Below are 25392 nucleotides of genomic sequence, written 5' to 3'. Positions count from 1 at the left end.
CATTTGAGTTAGCTGTGTCTGTGACTCCGGAAGGTATTGGTCAGGCACTGTGGTAGAGACACTAGAAGAAGGAGTGCCCCTAGGGTTTTGGTCCCAGCTCTGAAAAAGAACAGAAACCCCTATATACTCGCACAGAGCAACTGCTCCTAGAAGCGTGCACAGGGCTCTCCGGGTAAAGCATCACACGAAGACATGAACCACAGCAGCCAGTGAGCTGAATGAACTCGGAGCCATTTGGCTGGTGACCATTCATGAGTGAACCCTGGTCGTTAACCCTTTGCACTGACAGTTGGGCTGTTCTGAAGGGACAAACCCCATGGCTTGCACAATGGGAAAGTGAGGTTGGATGATCATGAGAGGAGCCTTTAAAAGCCAGAATGTGTGGACATTTGAGTTCACCTGCAAGAGCCTAGGGCAGTCAACTGTCTTCCATATCCTGGCTCTAAATGCACTGACAGCTCCTCACAGTCAGGAAGCTTATGCCCTAGCAACTGACCCTTTAGTAGAGATATCAGACTGAATGCATAGAAAGAGCGGCCACTGTAGAGGGATGGCATATTGGCAAAGATGCCGGCTTGCATAGATTAAAAGGGCAGGAGAGCAGGTAGAGAAAACAGCATGTACAAAGGCCCTGTGGCAGGGAGGAGCTCAAGACTGAAAAAAGACCAATAGAGGAAGGAGGACTGTGGAAGAGTTACTGGAGAGGCTAATAGGGCCATGCAGAGCCTTGTAAGTCATGCTAAGTGGCTTTGCCTTTCCTTTCTCTAAAGAGCAGTGGGAAGACACTGAAGGGTGGGCCGTGAGTGGGTTGGTTGTTGATTTGTCTTTACTGAGCGTTGACAAGGGCTACTTCACCTAATGGAGAACTCTGGAAAAAGACCGGGATTAGTGACAAATATCGACTGGAACTGACATTGTCTGCCTCCTCTGACAGTAAGGAAAGGTAAAAGTGCGGAGAGCTTACACACCCAGTGTGACTTACCCACACAGAGCAGAGTCATGTCATTGAAGTTGTAGAGAAAGCCTGTGGTGTCTCCCACCACCCCTGGGCTCTCCCTTTGCCTTCCCGGTTCCTTCGCAGCCTCACCTGCGTGGGGCCTCACCCCTGGCAAGCAGTGCACTGCCCAGATTGAGCAAGGCTGTGCTCTGCCCCACTCGCTAGAGGTTTAAGGCAAATCACCTGAATTCTCCATTCGCTGTTTCCTAATTTGGAAAACCAGAGGTGAAAAGAAAGGACTCTCATGGGAAACCTACACTTTCTACACTCCCACGGTGTAGAAGTGAGCCGTGGCTGTTCTCCATATTAACCTCCTCTCAGCTGTTGGGATGGAGTCAGACAGTGCAGGACTTTCCCTGGGTTTTCCTGGCCCCCGTCCTCGCACTGCACCCCTGCAGCTAGCAACTCGGTTTAATGCTGTGCATTTGCACAGTCCTTGTGCATTTTGGCTTCTGATGAAAGTTACATGAGAAAACCTCAATGTGGTATCACTGCATTTATTTTGGCTTCTAACTTGCAGAAGAGATCCTCATTTTATGCCTTAGTATTTTTTCCCCAGTCAGAGGATGCAAGGGAAGCAAGCCAAACCACTCCAAGTTGAATTGACAGGGAGGTGGAGGAGGAAATAAATGAGGATTGTTAGCAAGGATTTAGGGAACTCTTCCAAAGGAAAGCAGGAGTGTCACCACGCACCATTACACGTGGTGGTAATCCCAGGTTCAGGTTTGACACCAGCCAAACCTGTCTGATGTGCAAGGTGTGGCAAAAGAAGATGCCGCCTATAGGATGACCAGAACTGAAAATAACAGTATAACTTCATAATATTTTTCTTTAAAAAAAAAATACAGGGAAGGGCAAAATAATAGGGCTAGAAAGCAAATGGGCATGAGGAAACTTTTTGGAATGACAGTGTTCTAAAACTGGATTATGGTGATGGTTGCATAAATCTGTTAAAACTCATCAAACTCTGCTTTTAAGGTGAATGTTTTTGCTACATAAATGATACCTTAATAAGCTGTTAAACATCTTTTTTAATTTAAAAAAAAAAATCTGAATTATTCCCAGGCCCGAGGGGTAAAGGTGAGGTAGGATGGGAGGTAGGGAGAAATAAGGGGGCGGAATAGAGCCAAAGTCACCCTGGAATCCTGAATCTGTTAATTAACAAAAATTAAATGTCCTAGACTTTTAGGAAATGGATCATAAAAATAAACAATAAATCATCTGTGACATTGACATCTATAGTTTTTCATTTCTCTTTGATACAGCAAGTATCCCCGCATCAGTCACATTAGAGTAAATTGCATATTTATCTTTCACTCCCACTAGGTTGTAATCCCCCTAAGAGTACACACTGGGATTAATCATCTGTTTACTTCTACACTCCACAGTGCCTAGCTCGTTAAGGATAGTCATTCAATAGCTATGTTTTTATTGGTTTTTTGTTTAATTTATTGGGGTAACATTAGTTAATAAAATTATATAGGTTTCAGGGGTACAATTCAATAACACATCATCTGTATATTGCATTGTGTCTTTACCACCCCAAGTCAAGTCTCTTTCCATCACCATATTTTTATTTGTTTTTGATAGGTAAATGTACTCACATTGTTCAAAACTCAGTTACTTAAGATTATATATGATAAAGAATTTCCCTTCCTCAGCAGCCCCCAAATAGTTGGTTTTCCTCTCTGGAGGTACCAGTGTTACCTGTTACCTGTTTCTTCTGTATTCATTGAGATATATTTGTTAAAAACGTGCGCTAATACACATACTATATATAATATATATTATATAATTAGAATACATACATTTAATATATATATTAAAACAATGATAGCATATCATACTCTGTTCCATACCTTGCTTGGACTTTAGGTAGTGACTAAAGTAAACAAGGCTATAGGGAATGATGGGATTAATCCTATGGTTTCCTAGCAGAAATTGTTAATTAGTTCTAATTTAGTCTCTTCCCAGGATAGGCCTCTGGGAGGTCCAAGATGGTGAGGCAGACCGAATTATGGCTTGAGTTGGGGGTGATAATCTTACCAAAAATGTGAGACTGTGTGAGTTCCCCTAAATCTGGGTGTTATGGGTGGAGGAAAGGTAGCATATGGAAGGCTAAGCCAGCTTTGCAACTAACCCTCACACAGCAGGCACTCTGAACTAATTAGTTATTGCATAAATAACTGTTCTCAATCCATCTCAATGGAAGCTCACTTAACGATAGAATTATTTTATAATATATATTTAGTCAAAAGTGCATAACCCAAATCTAATCATGAGAACACATCAGATTGCAGTTGAGAAATATTCTACTAACTACTGGTCTTTACTTTTGAATGGGGCCTGAGATAAGATTATAGTCATGTGTCCATATGAATTTCCTGGTTTTGATATACACACATGGTGGGTGCTCTGGCCTTTGAAGCCCATGTTGGGCGAGGAATGCTAAAGCCCAAGCAGGACTGGAGCCTGAAGGGTAAGTGAAGGATCTATAGGGAATGGGTGGAGGGCGAAGGGAGGGACAGCCAGGGCTAAATATTTTTTAAAGAGGCCCAAAGATGGAGAGATAAAAGTAGGAAGAAAGAACAAATGCAATCATCAGAAAAACTTATACATGATATTCACCCAACTGTATTAATAACCACTTTAAATGTGGATGGTCTGAAAACAATTAAAAGACAGAGGCTTTCAGGCCTGACCAGGGTGGCTCAGTTGGTTGGGTGTCATCCCACAAAGTGAAAGGTCACCAGTTAGATTGCCCCCCTGGGGCACATGCCTGGGTTGCCTGTTTGGTCTCAAGTTGGGAGTGTACGAGAGGCAGCTGATCGATGTTTCTCTCTCACCTCAATGTTTCTCTCCCTCTCTTTCTCCCTCCCTTCCCCTCTCTCTAAAAATAAATAAATAAATAAATAATTTTTTTTTAATGAAACAGAAACCAACAGTGTTGGAAACGGTGTCGAGTACTTGAATCCCTTGTGCACACTGGTTGATCACCAATGTCTTCTCAAACCATAAAATTCTTATTTTCTTCAAGCTTTCACATGAATGTTATGACAGAGTCCAAATGTCAAACTTACGCATTTTCCGGAGATTGGTGAAAATATGAAACTATGGTAAAGAAGTCTTTCCTACTTCCCCTCACCCCCAGCCCTTTGAATTCCACCAAAATCGATGAAATGAAAACGAGACCACAGATTAACTATGATGTCACCAAATCTCTACTTTGTTTTGTTAGCATGAGTTCACCCTGAAAAGTTCTTGAGTACCCTTAGGTGAATTTAGGAAATCATAGAAGACGCAAAGTAAGAAAGGACCAGGTTGTGGTTTTAAAATAGCACAAGCAAGCTTTTCAATGTTTCCTCAAGAAATGATTCATTACCTCCAGGAAATAAAATGCTGTATGACAAGCACCTCGCAAATGCCTACCTGCAGCAAGCTCTCCACAGCCTTATTGTAGAGAAGCACAAACAAACCATCACAAATGTACAGAGAGAAATAAACAAAATAAGAAACGTTCTCATGGTCCCTACTCTCTTGACCCACCCAGAAACACAACAGAGATGTTGGCTGGAAGTCAGCACTGGATTTTATAGTTTGGGTTAGAGAGTTTCTCAGAGGTCAGGGATTGAGCAGGAGTAGACTCCTCCCCCAAAAGTAATGTTGGGAGAGAAGAACCCCCGCAGAAATAGAGTGGAATTAGCGCAGTGTTTGTGACCAACATGAATGATTGCTGTAGCTATTCTTTTGGAACTAGAGGGACAGTTTCCCAGGACTTGGAGCTGAAAGGCGAGTATGTCTAGGACAGAATGGACAAATGAGGGGCCCGCCAGCTGACCAGCACCAAGCTTATTTGATGGAGGGCTATGGACAAAGCTTACTCGATGGAGAAAGAGAGATACAATGAAAGGGAATTAATGGCTAATAGAATTTACACTCACAGACACAAACAACAGGTACTGGGGTTAAGCAGGTGTGGGGGGAGAACAGTACTCCTAGGTTACAGACTACAGTGAAGGCTGGGGGACGGCACAAACAGAGGGCAGTAACTTAATCAAAATCCCAGAAGAAAAGGGCAGACTTTTGAAAAGAACAAAGCTGCTGTGAACAGGAAGGAAGGAAACTGCAGCCTGGGCTGGGAGGAAGAGATAATAGTGGAATGCATCTTGCTCTTCTTACTACATCTGAACTTCAGTTTACTTCGGTTTCCCGGTCCCCATCTTCTGGGTCAACCTAGCAGAGCTTCTGGAAGGCTGACACCCTACAAATACCCTAGGGTAGTTTTCATACCCACCCTGACCCCCACCCCTTCTTCACTGTGGAGCAAATATCACACCGAGTCCTTTCAATGAGTCACGGTGTTGCAGTCACTGCTCACTATTAAATCACTCTGCTCAGAATGAATCGTCGGCAGCCGTCCGTCTCGAGAGACGATGGTGTAGCTTCTTAAGAGTCTATCTGAACCGCCAAGAATGGCTGTGCAGTCCGACTCGGGAGTGACACGGTATCTGTCTCCTCCCGTGTTAAATCGACATCTTGCGATGACGCTGGAGTGTCCTCTCCAGTGAAGCTGAAGCTACAGAGCCTGGGCAGGGTGATATGGAGGGTCTGCTGTTGCCCATGCAGCAGACCCCCCCTCTCTTCGCAGGTCCAAGGGAAAGACGGAGTCAATACAGCTTGGCTTCAGGTGCGCCGCAAGAGTTGCCGGTGTTGACTACAACGTCAAACCGCCTTAGGGACTCCGGCTCCGGATTTTCTGTCGGGGTTTACTCCCTTAGCCTTTCCCCCTGAAGAGGTATGCCGCAAGGCAGCGGAGGTTTTTTGGAGTCAGAGTTTTCCTTCTCTGATGTGCCCTGACTGGAAGATCGAACCAGCGACACTTAGCTCGCAGGCCGACACTCAATCCACTGAGCCAAACCAGCCAGGAATCAGAATGAATACTCTGTCCCATTCAAGAGTATCTTTTCTTCCTTCTGCCACCTACTGGTGGAAATGAAAATATATCCTCTCACCTGACTACTCCTGATTTGCAAACAGGTTGGAGTCTGAAGCTCATTTGTGTAATATTTATTATGTGGAAGACATTTTTCCAAAGGAAAAAAATATATATATATTATAAGTGATAGTTCAATCATTTATTCAATAAGCATTTATGGAATGAACAACATAATATGAAATTATCGTCGTCGTCGGCAGCCGTCCGTCTCGAGAGACGATGGTGTAGCTTCTTAAGTGTCTATCTGCACCGCCGAGAATGGCTGTGCAGTCCGACTCGGGAGTGACACGGCATCTGTCTCCTCCCGTGTTGAATCGACATCTTGCGATGACGCTGGAGTGTCCTCTCCAGTGGAGCTGAAGCTACAGAGCCTGGGCAGGGTGATATGGAGGGTCCGCTGTTGCCCATGCAGCAGACCCCCCCTCTCTTCGCAGCTGAAGGGTCCAAGGGAAAGACGGAGTCGATACAGCTTGGCTTCAGGTGCGCCGCAGGAGTTGCCGGTGTTGACTACAACGTCAAACCGCCTTAGGGACTCCGGCTCCGGATTTTCTGTCGGGGTTTACTCCCTTAGCCTTTCCCCAGAAGAGGTATGCCGCAAGGCAGCGGAGGTTTTTTGGAGTCAGAGTTTTCCTTCTCTGATGTACCCTGACTGGAAGATCGAACCAGCGACACTTAGCTCGCAGGCCGACGCTCGATCCACTGAGCTAAACCAGCCAGGGTTAATATGAAATTATATACACCTAAAAACAGTGTATATATAGAGGCTTCAAATTTTTACTTTTCCCCTTATCGCCTGTACAACCTTCGCCACTCTTCATCTGTAATAATTGTAATAATAGTGATAATTATAATGGCTAATATTTATTAATCTTTATGATGAGCCACTGTAAACCTCACAACCCTGAAAGGTAGGTATTTACCATCTGTGACTTTTCAGGTAAGGAGACTGGAACGTGAAAAGGTTGAGTAACTGTCCCAAGGTCTCACAGCAAGTAAGGAGCTGATCTGACAGTCTTGCTCCATAGTTCATAATGGGAACAATGATATCCACCTCTAGGATTGTTCAAGGATTGAGACTCAACACATGTAAAGCTGCTGACACACAGTATGTTTTTAAAATGACAGATACTGAACACTCACTGTGTGTTGGGCACTACAAGATCACAAAGTTACGTCCATGAAGGAGCCATGGTCCCTGCCCTCCAGGCAAAGCACAGTCACAATACAGTGCTGAGACTGAGTTCAGCTAAGACAGTTCAGCAAAGACAGCATCTGACTTTCTCCTGCACGGTCTTCCTAGTACCTGGCACAGTGGCTAGGATACAGCAAACACTGGTAGGGAGGGAAGGAACAGAATTTAAAAACAAAATAAAACTAGGTTCCAGATGCTGAGTCAGACAGGATACATGATCTTAATTTCCATAGTAGCAAATGAGAAAACTCGAGGTTCAGTAACTCTCACAAGATTACATAGGAAGGGTGAAAAGGTCTCGACCAACACCTGCCCCACACTTTGTGGCATTCCCCCATCCCTCCGGTTTCTTCCAGCCCTAGATGGCAATCAGGTTAATGAAGGGCAAGACTTTTCTGAAGGTATTAGGTGGCTGGATGGCTCTGAACAGAAAACAAAACTTCTCTATGAGCAAACATCAGGGCCTACAACATAGAGATTACATGGTCTCTAATGAGCCCATTTTCTTCCTGCTCTCTCCATTCGGCACAAATCAGCCCTTTACTCTAGGTGAGACTGTTCAGTGCTATTTCCCAGAGTTCAAGTTTCTAGTTATTTTTAGCTGGAGTTTTACTGCATACCTGGGGCAGGTGAGGCATGAAAAGGAATGTGGGTGTGGGTAACCCTTGAATCTCCGGTGCCAGGATCTGAGTCTCTTGTCATTCCAGCCAAAGAAGGGTGACTCACACCCTGACTTATTATCTGCCCTAAGGCTGGATTTCACCTGAAGAACTATGCGGATTAAAACTTCTTGTATATTCCATAATTCTGTACTCAAGTCTTTGGAACATACTTTCTTGCTGTTATTTTGTTACCTGCCTTTACCTGGATGCCTTCACTTTCTGTAACCAAAACCACAGCCTATGGTTCTTTCTGGTCCCATTTCCCAGGCCTTTGAGGGACCTGAGGGAAGAGAGAGTATCTGGATTTAGATGATCTGATTTAGACTTCTTTGACATCTGCAGGTGAGAAGCTACCTTAAAATCACTGGCCATAAGCTGGATGTCTTTATAGAGTCAGCCAAGTTCTTGGATATTTCTTCCATTGTTTAGGGACCGAGCAAGAATCATGCATGATTCCGTGAGTATAGACCCCTTCTGGCAACCACTAGAATCCCCTCAGTGCCCTTAAATTCCAGAGTGCCTGGAATTCTGGGCCTGCTCTAAGCCTGAATAGCCTATCCGGCTGCAGCCCTATCGCTGGGACCCAAGGACCCCTTCCTAAGGTAGAGGTGTTTTCCTCATCTTCCTTTAGCTCTGTGCAAGAGGTAAAACCAGGCTAGCAGGTATCACGAAGCCATGACCCAATGAATACTACATAAAATGGCTTTATGATTCAGATGAGAAATAGTTTTTTCTCTCAGCCAGCATTACATGACTATTTAGATACACCCTTTATTAAGTGTGCAAGGTCAGGTGTGTTTGTTTGCAATTGGGCAATGGGGAGAGGTCAGTTGTTTGAAGCTGCTTCTTAAATCAGGAAAAGAGAACTAAGGAGTTATACCAAGCAAGGAACAGAACAAAGGCCAGAGAGACCTTCTTCCCCATTCCTAAACTAGAGCCTTTGGTACCTTGACTGCAAAGACAATTTACTTTTCATTTAAAAGTAATTTTCAACTCCCCATCTCACCATTTCTGAGGATATATCTCCAACTCCACTTTTTTAAAAAATAAGATTTTATTCATTTATTTTTAGAGAGGGGAAGGGGAGGGAGAAGTAGTGGAAGAAAAACATCTATGTGCAAGAGATACATCGATTGGTTGCCTCTCACATGCTCCCAATTGGGGACCTGGCCCAGAATCCAGGCATGTGCCCTCACTGGGAATCGAACCAGTGAGATTTTGGTTCGCAGGCCAGTGCTCAATCCACTGAGCCACACCAGCCAGGGCTCCACTTTCTTTCTAATCAACTCTACCACTTCTATTCCACAATGCAATCTTAAACCCCAAAGAACACAGAAGTTCAGAAAGACAGTTTGTAATGGGTTGAACAGTGTACCCCAAAAACTCATGTCTACCCATGTCTTTGCAGATGTATAGTTGATCCTTGAACACAGAAGTTAGTGGTGCAACACCCCCTCCACTGCCCCATGCAGTTGTGTATAATCCTTGACTCCCCTCAAAATTAACTGGAGTCATCCCTCAGCATTGATGCAAAATTGATTCCAGGACCCCCTGCGGCTACCTAAATCTGCAGATGCTCAAATCCCTTACATAAAATGGTGTGGAACAATGCATATGGGTGACCCTCCACATCGACAGATTCCCAACCATGAAACCCAGGGATATGAAGGTCCAAATGTTAATTTATTGAAAAAAATTCAAGTATATGTGGACCCGTGCAGTTCAAACCAAACCATGTTGATCAGGGCTCAACTGTCATTAGTTAAGATGAGGTCATACTGGGTCAGGATGTGCCCCAAACCCAAGGACTGGTCTCCTTATAAGGCCAGGTGAGGACACAGACACACAAAGGGGGTTATGTGACAATGAAGGCAGAGACTGGACTTAAGTTGCCACAAGCCAAGAATGCCAATTGCCAGCAACCACTAGACACCAGGAGGAGGATTCTTCTCTCACATGGCCCTGCCATACCTTGACCTCAGACTGTTAGCCTCCAGAACTGTGAGGCAGTATGTTTCTGTTCTTTCCAGCCACCCAGTTTGTGGTATTTTGCTACAGCAGCCCCAGGAAACTACTACACACCTCAATAAAGGATTCAGCAGGAAGACTTAGCCACCTTCTTACAAGACAAGAGATCATAGCCCTGAGTAACAGCAAAAACCCACGGCCATATTGTCACTTACTAATGCATCCCACTTATTTCTGTGACTCTTGCTCTTCACAATGACATTTTTACTTGTTCTATTTGGGACTCTAATTTATGGTCTGGACCATTAATATGCCTGAAGACACGCCATCCACATTTCTTCCCTTAGTGTTCCATCTTCCCATCCTTGCAAAGCATAATTAAGTATAAATTGGGTTGGCCAAAAAGGCCCTATGGCTCGTTTCCGTAAAATAAACGACACATTTTTCATTCTGATTAATAACTTTATTGACTTTGATATTTTGAGTATGTCAGCTATCCCCCATGTGGTATACCACCGATTGTGTTCAGTTAATGTCTCGATTTGATTGCCATCAACTTCAACTGGTTTACTCAACCATGCAGCATCATCCAGAGAAACCTCCAGCACAAAACTTCGCAACCCTCTTTTGACATGTTTGATCAGAGTACTTTCGCCTTATACTGCCCAACTCTTTATTTTGTATTTCAGTTGCATTTTTACCTTTCTTGAAATAATAAAGCACGATATGCTGAAAATGTTGCGTATTTTCTTCCATCCTCAATATTAAAATGGCTACAAAAAATTCACCTATTTTTATAAGTTTTTAAAAAATGTGCACTAATATAACAGCTGTCACAACACAATCTAACAAAATTGTTTCAAAGGAAGTTCAAGAAACTAAGCACTACTACAGCCATCTTACAGAAAGAAACCAAATGAACTTCTTGGCCAACCCAATACTTTAGAAGCAACAGCTAAGTTTTAGTGGTAGTTTTTAACCTTTTTAGTATCCCCAGAAATACGCATATACCTCAGTGGTCCACAGACCCTAAGTAGAGGCCCCTGCCTATTATTAGTAAGTTCAGACTCCTTCAGGATAATTCCAATCTCACCTCCTTATCCACCACCCATACCCCGATTCAAGTTCACCTTGGCTCTGCAGTCACCCACAAGCTGAAACAGCAACCATCTGTCTGTTTTTAGGCACTGGCTGAGAGAGTTGCCATTATCCTAAGCCATCCCAGAGATTCCTATTAGGAAAATACATTTAATGGAGAATCAGCCTCCAGTGGTAGACAAAACTCATAACAAACAGCCACAAATATGGTCCCACTCTACTATCTGGTTCTCTTTTTTTCTCCCCTTTTTTCTCCTTTCCTCTTTTATTGGCTCCCAACTCCTCTAACTTATCCTCCATATAAATGTACCATCAGCAGCAATGAAATCTGAGGCAAACTAAACAAAATAAGCCATGACTTAGATTCCAATGAACTTTAAATGCCTTATCCATAGACATCCATCTTAGGACATATTTGTGGTAGAAAGCACCCTACCACCTATATCTACAAAAGACCTTCCTGTATCAACAGTTCACACCTGACTACCAGAGAATTTTACAGACATCTACTTTTTCCTTCTCACCAGACACTTTGACTCTAAGAACACAATTTTGAAACATTCACTTTCCATTAAGATGAATATGGTAAGTTTCTCTTCTGCCAAAACTCATTCTTAAACTATTGGAATTGCTTCGTCCTGGTTCTGCCACTCCACTCTCTTCTAATAAAATTGCTACATTCAACAAAAATGATTAGACATCTTACATGTGTAAAAGCCCTGAGAGCACACGACTGTTCACGACTCGAAGCTCCAAGTCATTTCTGATTTCTATCACCTCTTCCCTGCCCCACGCAGCCCCGACAGCGCCTATGTCTGCTTCCTCCCCAGGAGCTGATGCCCCAGCTTTACATCTCCTGAATTTAATCAACGAACTGATGAGGCCAAAAGAAAGGAAATAGTGTTCAATGGGCACCAACGACAAGTGGATGAAATTGGGTCTTGGAATTCCCCTGTATTTATGATGCTTTCTGATTTTAATCTAGTCACCTGAGGATAAGACTCTATATAAGAAACCAGCCTTTCCAACGATCTGCTTAATCCAAGATACCAAAGATGTGAATCTCTTTAGGGATCTAAGGAACACTTTAGTCTTGCTTATGGAGTTTGCTTCATCCCCAAGAAAAACACAACCAACCTCCTTTTAAGTGGCGCTTCCTTTCAAAACCATCCATCATCTTGTTTCTTTTTGATTAATTTTTAAATTCATAAATAACGTTTAACTTAAATTAAGGACAACCAATGAATCTGCCAGGTAACTGCCACTGTTAGTTTCTTACCTGTGAACAAGATCTCATACACACACACACACACACACACACACACACAAAGCCCTTTACCCTACAAAAGTCTTCAATAAGTTTAAAATTTTTTTAAATAATATTTAAATTTATTATTTCACATTAGGTTTAACAAAACACAAGCTGAAATTGCTTAAGTACCACCATTTTATAAATGCAGGAGCTTCTTTACAACTACAGGTCATGTGCTTCATCAGCCTGGCAAGGTCTGTGTGAAGTGACAGAAGAACACATCCTACTCATGCCATGAGCGAGAACAGAAACAACCGTGGCATCAGCACTGTAAAAAGTGTTCTGCGGCACTGACACTGCAACACACAGACAGGGGAGTAAGTACTGAATTAGCTGAGCAGATTCTGGACATAATTCTGACAGATTTTGGTCTGAAGAACTGTGTTGGAGGTTTCTTTCTCTTCTTCAATCCCCTTTTTACGAAGCAGAAAGCAGAAATCAAGTCTTTATAAAAGAGATTAACGGCCTTTCCGTTTCTTCATTTTCCCCCCAGCCACCTTGTTCCTGACACCCAGGGCACCCTCCGCATCATCGTTGTCCCCGGCATCCTCCCGTGGACGTTTCTTCTTTTCTCCGTGCTCCCTTAGCTCCTGCAGAAAAGCAGACGATAGGATTGAAAATGAATTCCTGTCACTGATGGTTAACAGCTTATGGTCTCCCCTCCTTAATAGCAAACACTGAGTAACTTCCTAAAACCTCACATTAGCAAGGGAATAAGACCGAAATCCCAATACGCAAAAATGTTAACCTTATTAGTAATCAAATACATGAAAGTTAAAACAATAAGATACTATTTTCACGTGGCAGACTAGCAAAGATTAAGAGAACGGTAATACCCGGTATCGGTCAAAATGAGAGAGCGCTGACATGCACTGTCGCTGACAGTGTAAACTCCTACAGCTTTCCTCGGGGCACCGCGCATTCCACGGGAATTCAAGTGTTCACTGTGTCTACTCCTTACCCCAAAGCTCTATTTCTAAGAATTATTCTAAGGAAACAAGACAAGCGTGCAAAGCTGTGTGTACTTAGGATGTTCAACCCAGTGCTAGTTACAAGACAAAAAGAATAAGTAAAAGCATAAATACACATCAATGTCAACCATGTTACATATTCATAACAGAATTCCTTATAGCCATGAAGAAATGATCCCATGGATCTGTATTTGTTGAAATCGAAAAACGTTAATCATATGCAATTAGATAAAGTCTAATTATGGCTAAAGAAAAATAGCCAAAGGTTACCAATGGTTCTTTGCAGGGGGTACCTTATATGTTTCACTTACTGTCTGAATCCTTTCTGTATTTTCTGAATCCCGCCCCCCCCCATGCATATGTAAACAAAAACTCCATGCTGGAAGAAAAACAAAAACAAGTCCACACTTAAGCTACTCAGAAGGCACCCATCCCACGGGCGAAGTTTCTCTACTCCTCAGACTAGAACTCCAGGGAGCGGATAACACTATCGAGGATTCTCCTTTAGAATCTTCTCACTTCCACTGCTACTGTTATTGTCAGTAACTGTGTAGTTTATATTAGCTTATCTGGCACTCATAAAACCATGTAAGGTATTCAACCTAAGTATTATTCCCTAAATCGAGACAGGAACTGCTTCTGAAAAATCAGGCACATTGTCCAAGCTCACAGCTGGGCCTTCTGATCTCAAGTCCAAAGATTTTCCTGCCACGTGTGAAACATGAACAGTGACTCAGGATGTGGTCGCTGTGCTCAGACCGAGTCTGAACCTGGATTCAACCATTTAGGTGTATGGTCTAATGATGGACCTACCATCGCTAAGATTTAGCAAGCTCATCTTACATTTGGAATAAAATATTACCCAGTCCCACAGTTTCTTATGAGGATTAATACAGTACAGTGTCTAGACACATTTAATACCAGTTGCAAAGAAGCTGGTAACAAGTAAGTCGCATACCATTCGGGCAAACCTTTGGGCTTCAGTCACACGTTCTGTCAGCATCATAACCTCGTCATCCTCTGTTGGAAAGACAGGCAGTTTCTTCCCAATGAGGTGTTCTATGCGCTGGAAGAGTTCCACGTCATACCTGAGGAAGGAGAATCGGCATGGCTTTGGTGGACTGACCTTGCAGATGCCGGCCCATCCCAAAACTATATCATACACGATACAACGCAACAGGAGCCACTGGGTTATAACAATACTGACTCTACTGCTCCTTTTTGGAACACTGACTAAATGCAGTCTTGTGTGCGTAGGACCCCTTTGGAAAATCACCCAACATAGTCGTTACTCCCAGAAAAGCACTGGGTACATAAAATTTGTTCCTTTAAAAACAGTATCAGAAATAGTTATAGAAATTCTTTGAGCTGAGGGGAAGGTCATTGCTCTCTGGCTCTAACAGTCAAAGAAATAAAAGGGTTTTGTTTTCTCCTTCTGTATGCCAAATACTGTACTAGACCGTGTACATCTCCACCTCCAGTCCTCATTAAAAGCCTGCACTATTAGCATCTGGGGCCAGTGAGGTCTTTGTTGTGGCGGCTGTCCTTCGTGCTGCAGGACGCTCGGCAGTATCCCTGGCCTCCAACCACAGGGGACAAGGCGACAAACAGATATGCTTTCAGACTTTTCCAAAGGTAGGTATTATTTCCATTTTACAAATGATGAAAATGGGATTAAGTGAGGTTAAGTAACTATTACAGTAACTGGTAGATGAGGTTCCAAGTCAGTCTGCTCCAAAGTTCTGCTCTTTGCTCTACACTACTCTGCCCCTGAAGTCGATTCACTTACTGTGTGACAAAGGTAATAGCCTTTCCAGAGCGCCCAGCTCGAGCTGTTCGACCTACTCGATGGATGTAATCCTGAAACAAAAAGGGTAAATTTGAGTTACATGAAATATAAACAAAACCAATTAGTTGCCTCCCACACACGCCCCACCTGGGGACTGAACCCACAACCTTCCAGTGTACACGACACCGCTCCAACCAACGGAGCCACACCAGCCAGGCCTTTTCCTTTCTTTTACAGAAAGACAAACTACAAAGCGTATCTACATGGTCACAAAGCATATTAACATGGTGTAGAGAAAAAAAGCACTAGATCTAGAGGCAGACCTGGGTCACAGATCTGGTTTTACAACCTACCAGCTATACAACTATCTGTAAGTCACATAATCTCTCTGACACTTGGTTCTTATCTATAAAAGAGGGACAGGAAGACACTCCCAAATTCGCAGTTATTGTGAAAATCAAACGAGACAGACAGCACCTTGTATGCAGCAGTTAAATACACAGCAAAGAGATACCAGTTGTTCTCAACCAGCGGTGATTTTGTCCTCTGCAGGGGATATTTGGAAAAGGCTGAAAACATATCTGTTTGTCACAATGTCCCCTGTGGTTGGAGGCCAGGGATACTGCCAAGCATCCTACAGCATGAAGGACAGCCCCCACAACAAAGAATTCACTGGCCCCAAATGTGAAGTGTCAAGGCTGAGAAACCATAAGAAACACTAAGAACCACAAGGTGTCATTTCTAAAGAAGTGAGACTGAGAAAGATCAGCACACGTTGCTTCTGTTCTCTGACTGTGAGCACCTAATACCTCTCTCTAACTACCTTCATTCACATGTTCATATTGTATCTGCAGGCATGTGCAAGATGGTAAGTGAATAAATCAGGAGCTTTCCCAGGTTTTGACATTAATTAATCATGGACCAAAAATAAAAAATGAAAAATAAATATTGAAAAGATATTGTAAGTAAGGAAAAACAGAAAACATTTCACCAAGAAATATACTCTGCATACAATGGAATAGTACTCAGCCATTAAAAAGAAAAAGCATTAAACCTTGTCATTAGTGATAACATGAATGAATCCTGAGGGCACTGTGCTAAGTGCAATAAGTTAGAGAAAAACAAACGCCATGTGACCTTAACACGCTGCGTACTGGGGAAAGTAAATGCCTTTTAGAAGTGACAAGAATTCTCGCCACCCGTACGCAACGTGTTAACCTATTACATGAAATCTAAAACAAAAACACAAACCTGAGTTCACGGATACAGAGAACACACTTAGTGGCTGCCAGAGACTGGGTGGAGGGCAGGGGAGAGAGATGGGTAAGGGGATTAAAAGGTACAAATTTCCAGTTACACAATACAAAGTCACTGAATGTAATGCACAGCATGGTGACTATAGTTAATAATGCTGCACTGCGTACTGGAAAATTGCTGAGAGTAGATCTTAAAAGTTCTTATCTCACACACACAAAAAATCTGTTATTATGTGTGGTGATGGGTATTAACTTGACTTATTGTAGTAATCATTTTGTAATACATACAAATATCAAACCTTGATGTTGTACAACTGAAATATAATGTTTTATGTGAATTATACCCCAATTAAAAAAGAAAATACACTTCGGGACTAGAAAGTCTGATCAGCAACAGGACTCACCTTGGAATGGGTAGGAATGTCAAAGTTGACAACCACATCCACATGCGGTATGTCCAAACCTCGGCTTGCGACATCAGTCGCTAGGAGAATGGAACGAGCCTTTGCCTTAAACTTATTGAGGGATCCTAAACGCTTGCTCTGAAGTGATGAAGAAAAAAAAAGAAATGAAAATAACCTAAAGACTCTTGGTTATCAACATATCAACTAGACATATCAACCAGACAGAACTTTTTTAAACTATATTTCCCCCTAAGTCTAGATTGGATTCACAAGTCAAGAGGAAACACGGAAGCAACAAAAAAATATTTAAGACTAAGGCTAGAAAATACTAACGTGAAATAAGAATTGTTTAACATGATAGACAATTGGGAAATAATGTATTAAAAATCCTTAGAGACCAGAGAATCACTATTACCACTAACTAAATCAACTCAATAGCTTCCATACCAGACAGCTACCTACGGAATATTCTGATCTGAGCCTCTCGCTATCCTAAAAGGAGGAAGCAAACATCCAGAGCAACACTTCAAAGCACACAAAATCAAACATTCATGGGAAGATGCGTTAATGTCATGTGTTGTTAAGGTACAAATCTCTTGCTATAAGGTCTATCTTTCTCATGCCACCAGTTCACCATCGATGACACCAAGGAATCTTTACCTGACTCATCTGTCCATGGAGGGGGATCGCAGTGAATCCAAGATTTCGGAGTAGCAAGGCTGTTCTCTGAGTATTGTTACAGGTGCTGCAGAATATCATAAAGGAGTTTCCAGCCAATTCATTTAGAATATAAACCAGGTAGGTATCCTAAGTTACAAACCCAAAACAATATATATGTAACTGAACCTGTAAGAAAGTGTTGGGAGTCCTGGGCATATATTGAGGTAAATTACATAAAAGACTATGTTTAGAGCCGCTTCTCAATTGTACAGACCCCTAGCCACCAGCTTTGCCCTCCTTAGCCAGCATTATTATCTCTGTGAACCACGAACTTCACACACAGCCTGAAGCCAAGCACAAAGTGACCTGTACTCAGCAACCAGGAAAAGTCTTCACATCAAGGCACAGCACAAGGGCCTGTTGACTACAAAAAGGCCACACGATAAGCACATAAAACAAAACCTACCTCAAGGATGGGGTTAGGCAGAAATTATATCATGATTTCATTGCTGTGGTTTATTTAGTATGTTGTGAATTCCTGGAACGGTTGACTCTACCAGTGATAAATATAATCACAGCATGCTTTCTAAAGCAAACAGAAAGAACTCTAATCTGTAGCACAGCACTTAGCTAATCAAGAGTTGACACATTTTCAGATGCTTTGGTAAGGAAAGAGAGGGAGAGGCAGAAATGGTCAAAGAAAACACTTTACCTTGAATTTAGAGGGAATAAAAATGTAATATTGCTGTAATTTCTCAACTGTCTGGTATTTAGAAGAAACAGCACATTTCACAGGATTTTTCAATGCTGCTCGCTGAAGTTTTTGCACCTAAAGAAAAAAAAAAAAACCTGAAATAGTAGAGATTTCCAAATGCTCTTTCTATTTTTACTATTATTATCATTGTTTGCATTTATCAATTCTTATAAAGAATAACAAGCCCTAGAAAATTTCACCTTCTTGGTCATGGTAGCAGAGAAGAGGAATGTTTTCCGATCTCGGGGAATCACTTTGAGAATCTTGTCAACCTAAGGCACACAGAGGACAGGACATCAACAGAACATTCAACTGGACGCCTGCAATTACTCCTTCTGAAGGAGACAGAGAACAGAGCAGCAAACTCAGTACAGCACTGTGCGGGTTTGGGGACTTAAAAATCCAATTCAATCCAGCAATAATTTATGAAATGTTTACCATTTGATACCATACCAGAAGCTATCAACAAAATGTCATTCAGCGAAAAGGAACAATTTAAATTAGATTATAACTAATCTAAAAAAAAAAAGTCAAGAATGGGTATTATTCAACTAAATAAACTATGATGAGATCATCAAAAAAAAAAAAACAAAAAACAGATATTTCAAGGTATATGGAAGAGGTCTAAACCAAATGAAATGGAAAAGAAAACCTGGTTTTGATAGTCCTCATCTCTGAAATCAGAGGACTATATTCTAAAGAGGATGCTGAGGCACTAACAATGGGGAGAACCCCAAGAATGAAAAAGACAGCAGAGACATTTAAATTAGCTGATAATGATGCAGCACTCCACATAAAGCAGGGTGAAATGAACCACATTTTGAAAGAGGGAACTTGAAATGCTCTAAAAGGAGGAAGCAAATTGAGAGCTCACCTCTGTCTCAAAATCCATATTCAATATTCTGTCTGCTTCATCCATGACCAAGTATTTGAGAGCTCTTAAGTTGAAACCTTTTGTATTTTCCAAGTGGTCAATCAGCCGACCAGGAGTTGCTACCAAGAAAGGTTGAGGAGAAAGACCAATGGTCAAGAACAAGGGCAAAAAGAAAGGAGGAAAGTTGCCAAGCCACTCCTCCTCTTCCCCTCAATTTCAGAAATTAAAAAACTAAAGAGGATTACAAAATCTGTTCTACGGCCCTGACCAGTGTGGTTCAGTGGGTTTGCCGTCATCCTGCAAAGCGAAGGGTCACCAGTTCGATTCCTGGTCAGGGCACATGCCTGGGTTGCGGGTTCAGTCCCCAGTTGGGAACCAATGGATGTTTCTCTCTCATACTGATGTTTCTTTTCTCTTCCTTTCTCTCTCCCTTCCCCTTTCTCTAAAAATAAATAAATAAAATCTTTTTAAAAAAAACTGTTCTTCAAAGTCTTTCTGATAGAGTAGGCAGTTAGGCATGAACAGAACAGCAATGTACAGAATGTGACCGGGGCGGAAAGTCCTGGGTACCAAGCAAGGGGCAAAACTAGAGAAACATCTCTTACAGGCTAGGACCTTGCCCCCAGGGTGACCTTTCTTCCCCTAGAATACTGTTAGTCATGCAATTTAGACCCCTTTAGAGGAGGAACAAGGGGCCAGAGAATAGCCTCGTACACCTCCCATACAAAGATAGGAGACAGTGACCAGACAGGCCCCAACAGGCCAGCTTAAAGAAAGGAGGCAGTGGCTAGCCCCTCCTGGTTAAAAGGAGCCCTTGCCGACACCCTGGGGCAGCTCGATTCTTCCTTTTCAATACTTTTGCTTGGCTGGCTAAATAAATTTACTCTTGTGCTAGAGTTCTTGGCTCTGAATTCTTTCTTAGCCAAACTCAAGAACCTAGGTCCACATTCACCGCTGACATTTCCACACAAGTAAGTTAAACCCAACACCGGTAGATTTTCTGTAATTCATCATTGCTAGTGTCTTTTACCTTTGACAATTACTCACCTATTATTATATGTGGTTTTTTTGCCAGGGCCAGAGATTGGGACATTGAATCAATTCCACCTACAATCACAGCTACAGAAAATTTAAAATTAAAAAAAAGAAAAAGAAAAAAGAAAAAGAGATCCTTCATTTTTTCCAGAGTTCACAGACCATCTCTTAAAGCCAATGCTATATTTCAACTTAAATATATTCTTCCCTTAAATTTATAACTTTCCCCAAAGCTAAAGTACCAAATCAGCTTTTCGATTAATAAACTTATATTAATTATACTTCTTTCCATTCTCCTTTCACGTTCATTTTCAACTAGTGAAGAAACCCCGAGACCCCTTTCCTCGTAGACACTTACCGCTCTGCACTCCAATAGAAGACCCCAGGGCTTCAAATTGCTCAGAAATCTGAAAAGCCAGCTCGCGGGTGGGAGTGAGAACTAAAGCAAATAAACGCTGGGGTGTGTCCAGCAGCGCATTCAGAATGGGCAAAGCGAAGGCCCCGGTTTTTCCAGAGCCCGTTTCTGCCAGCCCAATGATATCACGACCTAGGGAAGGAAAAAGAAAAAGGAAAGTATCTAATAGCAAGGAAATTGACCCTGCATTTTTCCACATTTTCTACAATAACACGATGCTGAGCACAAAGTAGACACTGAGTAAGTATTTAAGGATTTGAGGGCAGCAGAAGGTTGAATAGTCAGAAGATACAGTCTCTGTTCTAGATTAGTTCAAAATCCATAGATGAGATACACAAATACATAACAACATGATAAGGGCTTCATCATAAGCTCCTGCAAAACACACTGAGAACACAAAGGAAAGTGTAATTTACTGACCTAAGGAGTCAGGAAAGGCTGTAAGAGGTGATGGATAAAGTCAATCTAGAAGTAAACACAGAAGGAAAGGAAGGATCTTCCCATATGATGTATGATGAGGAGGAAAGCTTTATAACGGCGGTCCCGGACCATTTGGCACCAGGGACTGGTTTCATGGAAGACAATTTTTCCACCGAATAGGGCGGGGGGAAGGGGGGAGACAGGAGGCAAAGCTCAGGCGGCAATTAATGCGAGCTCACCTGCAGCTCACGTGCTGTGCGGCCCAGTTCCTAACAGGCCACTGACCGGTACTGGTCCATGGCCTGGGTGTTGGGGACCCCACTTAGAAAGACACAGTATGCATAGAAAGAGTGAAATGTGCAAAGTGGCTGGAACACATAAGTCTTAGGGAAAAGGGGAGAAGAATGAGCCTAGAATGCAAACTCATGAGCCACACTAAAGAGTTTTGATGTCTTCCTATATGAGGACTTGAAGGATTCAAAGCGAGAAATGTCATGACCACTGTTAATAGTAAGGAAGATAAAGTAGGCCTGACGGCACAGAGAGACAGACATCAAGGACCTTAACAGCCCAGGTCACTTCTCCTTCTGAGGGAAGCATGTCCTAAGTAATTCCTTAAGAATAGGTTCCCACGGGAAGCCCTTACTACAGATTTGGAAACCACCTCCCAAGCCAAAACCACTAGAACAATGCCCAATGGGAATGCTTCCCACTGAGCAATGATCTCCACAGATGTTCGATATTCAAATTCTAGCTCCAGCAATAATTAGTTACGTGACTCCAGCCTAGGTTCTTAACCCTGCGAGCCTCAATTTCACCAATAAAATAATCATTCCGACCTTCCATGATTGTTATAACAACGAATGTACACGGGGCTCAGTAACTGTAGAAACTCAAACTACAATTTTAAAGTAAATTTTATACAAGAAAAGGGAAAAACTTTATTAGACTATTTGAATCATTTGCTTAGGGCCAGACTCTGTAAATTCAAATGAAGCGTTTATAAGCTACTCATTGAGTGATTATGTCAATCACATTGCTCAGTTCCCAGTACTCTTTCATTAACTCCTATTTTCTCTGCATCACATACAAACCTTTGACCGCCACCTAATTCTGATTCCCTCTTCCCACCTGTGCCATAGGGAAATGTCAGCATGTAGCGGCCCTTCTTTCCGTTATTTGAAAGCCACGCTGGCACTGCTGACTGCTGAGGCTTCCTCCCCACTAATGGCCTTTATACCATCCTTAACCTCCTAGCTCCCCTAAACAAGTTGAAGTGTTTACCACCCATCCCTGAAACACTCTCCCTGACCTAATTTGTGTGAAACTGTACTCATGATTTTCAGCCCTCTGCTGAGCCTCCATGGCTCTTCTATCACCTCTTGGCCTCATCCAGAACCCCACCCATTTTCGGTTTCAGATACGACCTCTTTGAACATGATGTCTATATCCAGTTCTAGCCTCTTAATCAAGCTCTAATCCCTATATCCCAACTGTGCCTTAGTCATCTCAACCTCTCTGATACCTGAAAATTTCCAACTGAATTCACTTTTCCTGAAATCATTTTTCCTCTTTGTGTTTGCTTTGTATACAAATGGTACACTGATACATCCTAAACACACAGGCTAGAAACCTTGCAATAATCTAAGACTTCCCCACACCTTGCCTTCCATTGCAACAAACTGGTTGTAAAATTATGATGATTCTTTTTCCATCATCTTCTCTTTTTCATTCTCACTACCAATACCCTACCCATTATTTATTTCCAAACTTATTGCAATGGCCTCCTAATTGATCTCTCCGATTCCAGCCTCTTGTCTCTCAACTACACAAATATACTACTCTAAGGATTTCATTCTGCTAAAAAATAATCTCCAAAGCTGCTCCACTATGAAACAAAGACCATTCAACGCCTTCATGATCTGGCCCCAATCCCTTATGATCTTTCCCACCACTCTCTGTTAAGCACTTGCAGGTCTCCACACATGCCCCTGTTCTCCAGTCATCTTGGCTTTTTCTCACATTGTTCCCTAGGGCTAAAAAGTCCTCCCCTCCCATCCTATCTAAATAACTAAATCCTATTCAGTCTTCCAGGTTTGACTCAAATGTCTTTCCAAACTCCCCAGCCAAAAAAAATGAAACAAATGTTCTCTAATCTATTTCAATTACAAGTAATCTATCCTACTCCTCAGTGCACTTTGAATTAACTTTCTTATGTCCCTGTTCACCCTGTCATAAATTTACAATCGTCTCTTGAAGAAGGCAGAATCTTAACTCTTGTTGCTTTATACTTGTATCGTCGTCGGCAGCCGTCCGTCTCGAGAGACGATGGTGTAGCTTCTTAAGAGTCTATCTGCACCGCTGAGAATGGCTGTGCAGTCCGACTCGGGAGTGACATGGTATCTGTCTCCTCCCGTGTTGAATCGACATCTTGCGATGACGCTGGAGTGTCCTCTCCAGTGAAGCTGAAGCTACAGAGCCTGGGCAGGGTAATATGGAGGGTCTGCTGTTGCCCATGCAGCAGACCCCCCCTCTCTTCGCAGCTGAAGGGTCCAAGGGAAAGACGGAGTCGATACAGCTTGGGTTCAGGTGCGCCGCAGGAGTTGCCGGTGTTGACTACAACGTCAAACCGCCTTAGGGACTCCGGCTCCGGATTTTCTGTCGGGGTTTACTCCCTTAGCCTTTCCCCTGAAGAGGTATGCCGCAAGGCAGCGGAGGTTTTTTGGAGTCAAGAGTTTTCCTTCTCTGATGTGCCCTGACTGGAAGATCGAACCAGCGACACTTAGCTCGCAGGCCGACGCTCAATCCACTGAGCCAAACCAGCCAGGGCCTACACTTGTATCACATACTCAGTAACTATTTATGGAATGAGCAAATGGAGTTTCATAGAATAAGTCTAACTGTTTTTCCACACAACAGCTCTTCAAATCATTAAAGCCAATGATCACATCCCACCCCTTAACTTTACTCTTCTCCAGACCACATGCACTCAGTTCCTTTAACTATTTGTGGCTAGCCTTGTTACTGTGCCACATTCATTGCCACTCAGCTGGTCCCTAAAAACTGATCCCCAGAACTAAGCAGAGTATTCTAAGTGTCTTCTAAACAGTGCAAAGTACTAGTCTCTCTCTAGATCTAGTTAGTGCAGTTCTTAACCTGTAGATGTATTTATACACTCTTTTTCTGGGGAGAAATTCTTTAATTTTTATTTGATTCTCAAAGGGATAAGAAACCCCAGAAATGTCACCCTTCTCTTACGGTAATGTACCTAAGATTACATTCACTTTCTTTGAGGATCTTACTGAATTTCAATGAACACTTCAGGGTCTCTTTTGCCACCCACCCTAATCCTGTCAAGTTGAGCTCTGGGAATCTAAGAGGACTTCACCTCTACTCTTATTAAAGTTCATCCTGTGGGTTTCAGTCCCACTAGTCATCAGCCACTCTTCCGCAAATCTGATAAGCCTGTTTAACTAACAGCAAAAGTTCTCAACACCTCTAGTACTAACACAGATTCCAGGCACTCTTAGGTAAATCTGTGCTTACTTTTCATAATTTCCAACAAGTTTCTGGTTAATACATTTAAATCCAGTGCTTCCTTAAAGTCAGCATCTGCTGCAGACACTAAGTCCCCTTAAAGCAAGTGAGCTCGGTGAAACTGGAGAACTTTTTCAAAGCCAGTAAGCCACCAACTTCGTATCCTTAGTGACCATATTTTAATTTCGCTTTAAGTATGCAAGCAATAGCTCGCAAAAGTGGTAAATATTTGAGTAGAACTTCATAATGACTCTGTACCAGGCCATATATTTTAACTTCAACCTACCTTGTAAGGCCAAAGGAATAGCTTCAATCTGGATTTTGGTGGGCTTTGTCCATCCCAACTGGTCACAAGCTTCACACAACACATCTGTCACGCCCTTTGAATTCAGAGGAACACATTTTAGCAAAGAACACACAGTCGCCTCCCTCCTATTTAAATGCCACTCAGAACCACCCTGCTGGCGACACGTGCAAGCATCCCTTACACTTTGATGCAAAAGGTACCTAAGGCGCGCCTGCTCAGTCGGCATCTTCCTGAGTGCTGAGACAGTAAAGACAACGCTTTCTATTCACCAGGGACAAGGCCAAGTTCCTTACACGTAGTGCATTCAATCCTCATCGTTCTACGAGGTATTTCTCCAATTGACTGATGTGGAAAGTGAGGCACGGAGGGGTAACAACTTGCCTCCAGTGAGAGACTGGGTCAGATTTCAAACCTGGTTCACCTTACTCCAAAGCCCAAGATATTAAAAAAATAAATAAATAAGCCCATTCGTCGCGTGTACTGCCTCCGGGACAGATCCAAACGTCACCAAATCAACATGGAGAGCTAGGCCCCAGCTTTTATACACCACCAGCAAGGAGCTAAGGTCTCTGCCAGCACCTGGGGCCAGCAGTACAAAGAGAAACCGGTGTCATCCACCCTCACCAGGTCTTTAAATGTTTTAGTATCCTCCTCCACCGCCGGCTGCGGCCCTTCTGCCGGGGTACCGTGCTCCTCGGGTGCCGCCATGTCGACCGGCGGCTCCGGAAGCGGGTCGGCGGCGCGC

General features: G+C 42.7%; 1 protein-coding gene across 1 annotated transcript; it reads right to left on the bottom strand.

Annotated features, from left to right (window-relative positions):
* Positions 1-12291: 12291 nt before the first annotated feature.
* Positions 12292-25392, bottom strand: DDX47 (DEAD-box helicase 47). Its single transcript, XM_090272867.1, has 12 exons — positions 25272-25392; positions 24627-24720; positions 20327-20515; positions 19981-20052; positions 18934-19052; positions 18260-18331; positions 18018-18134; positions 17306-17452; positions 16646-16783; positions 14986-15056; positions 14155-14284; positions 12292-12815 (listed from the first exon to the last, which is right to left on the bottom strand). Exons 1-12 carry the CDS (start codon positions 25353-25355, stop codon positions 12684-12686), a joined length of 1365 nt encoding a protein of 454 aa, XP_090128993.1. The 5' UTR covers positions 25356-25392; the 3' UTR covers positions 12292-12683.

This window comes from Furipterus horrens, unplaced genomic scaffold (genome assembly GCF_987537825.1).
Source record: "Furipterus horrens unplaced genomic scaffold, mFurHor1.1.pri manual_scaffold_4, whole genome shotgun sequence".
Taxonomy (NCBI): domain Eukaryota; kingdom Metazoa; phylum Chordata; class Mammalia; order Chiroptera; family Furipteridae; genus Furipterus; species Furipterus horrens.
The sequence above is the reverse complement of the archived record's forward strand: the minus strand, read 5'-3'. Positions and strand labels throughout refer to the sequence as shown.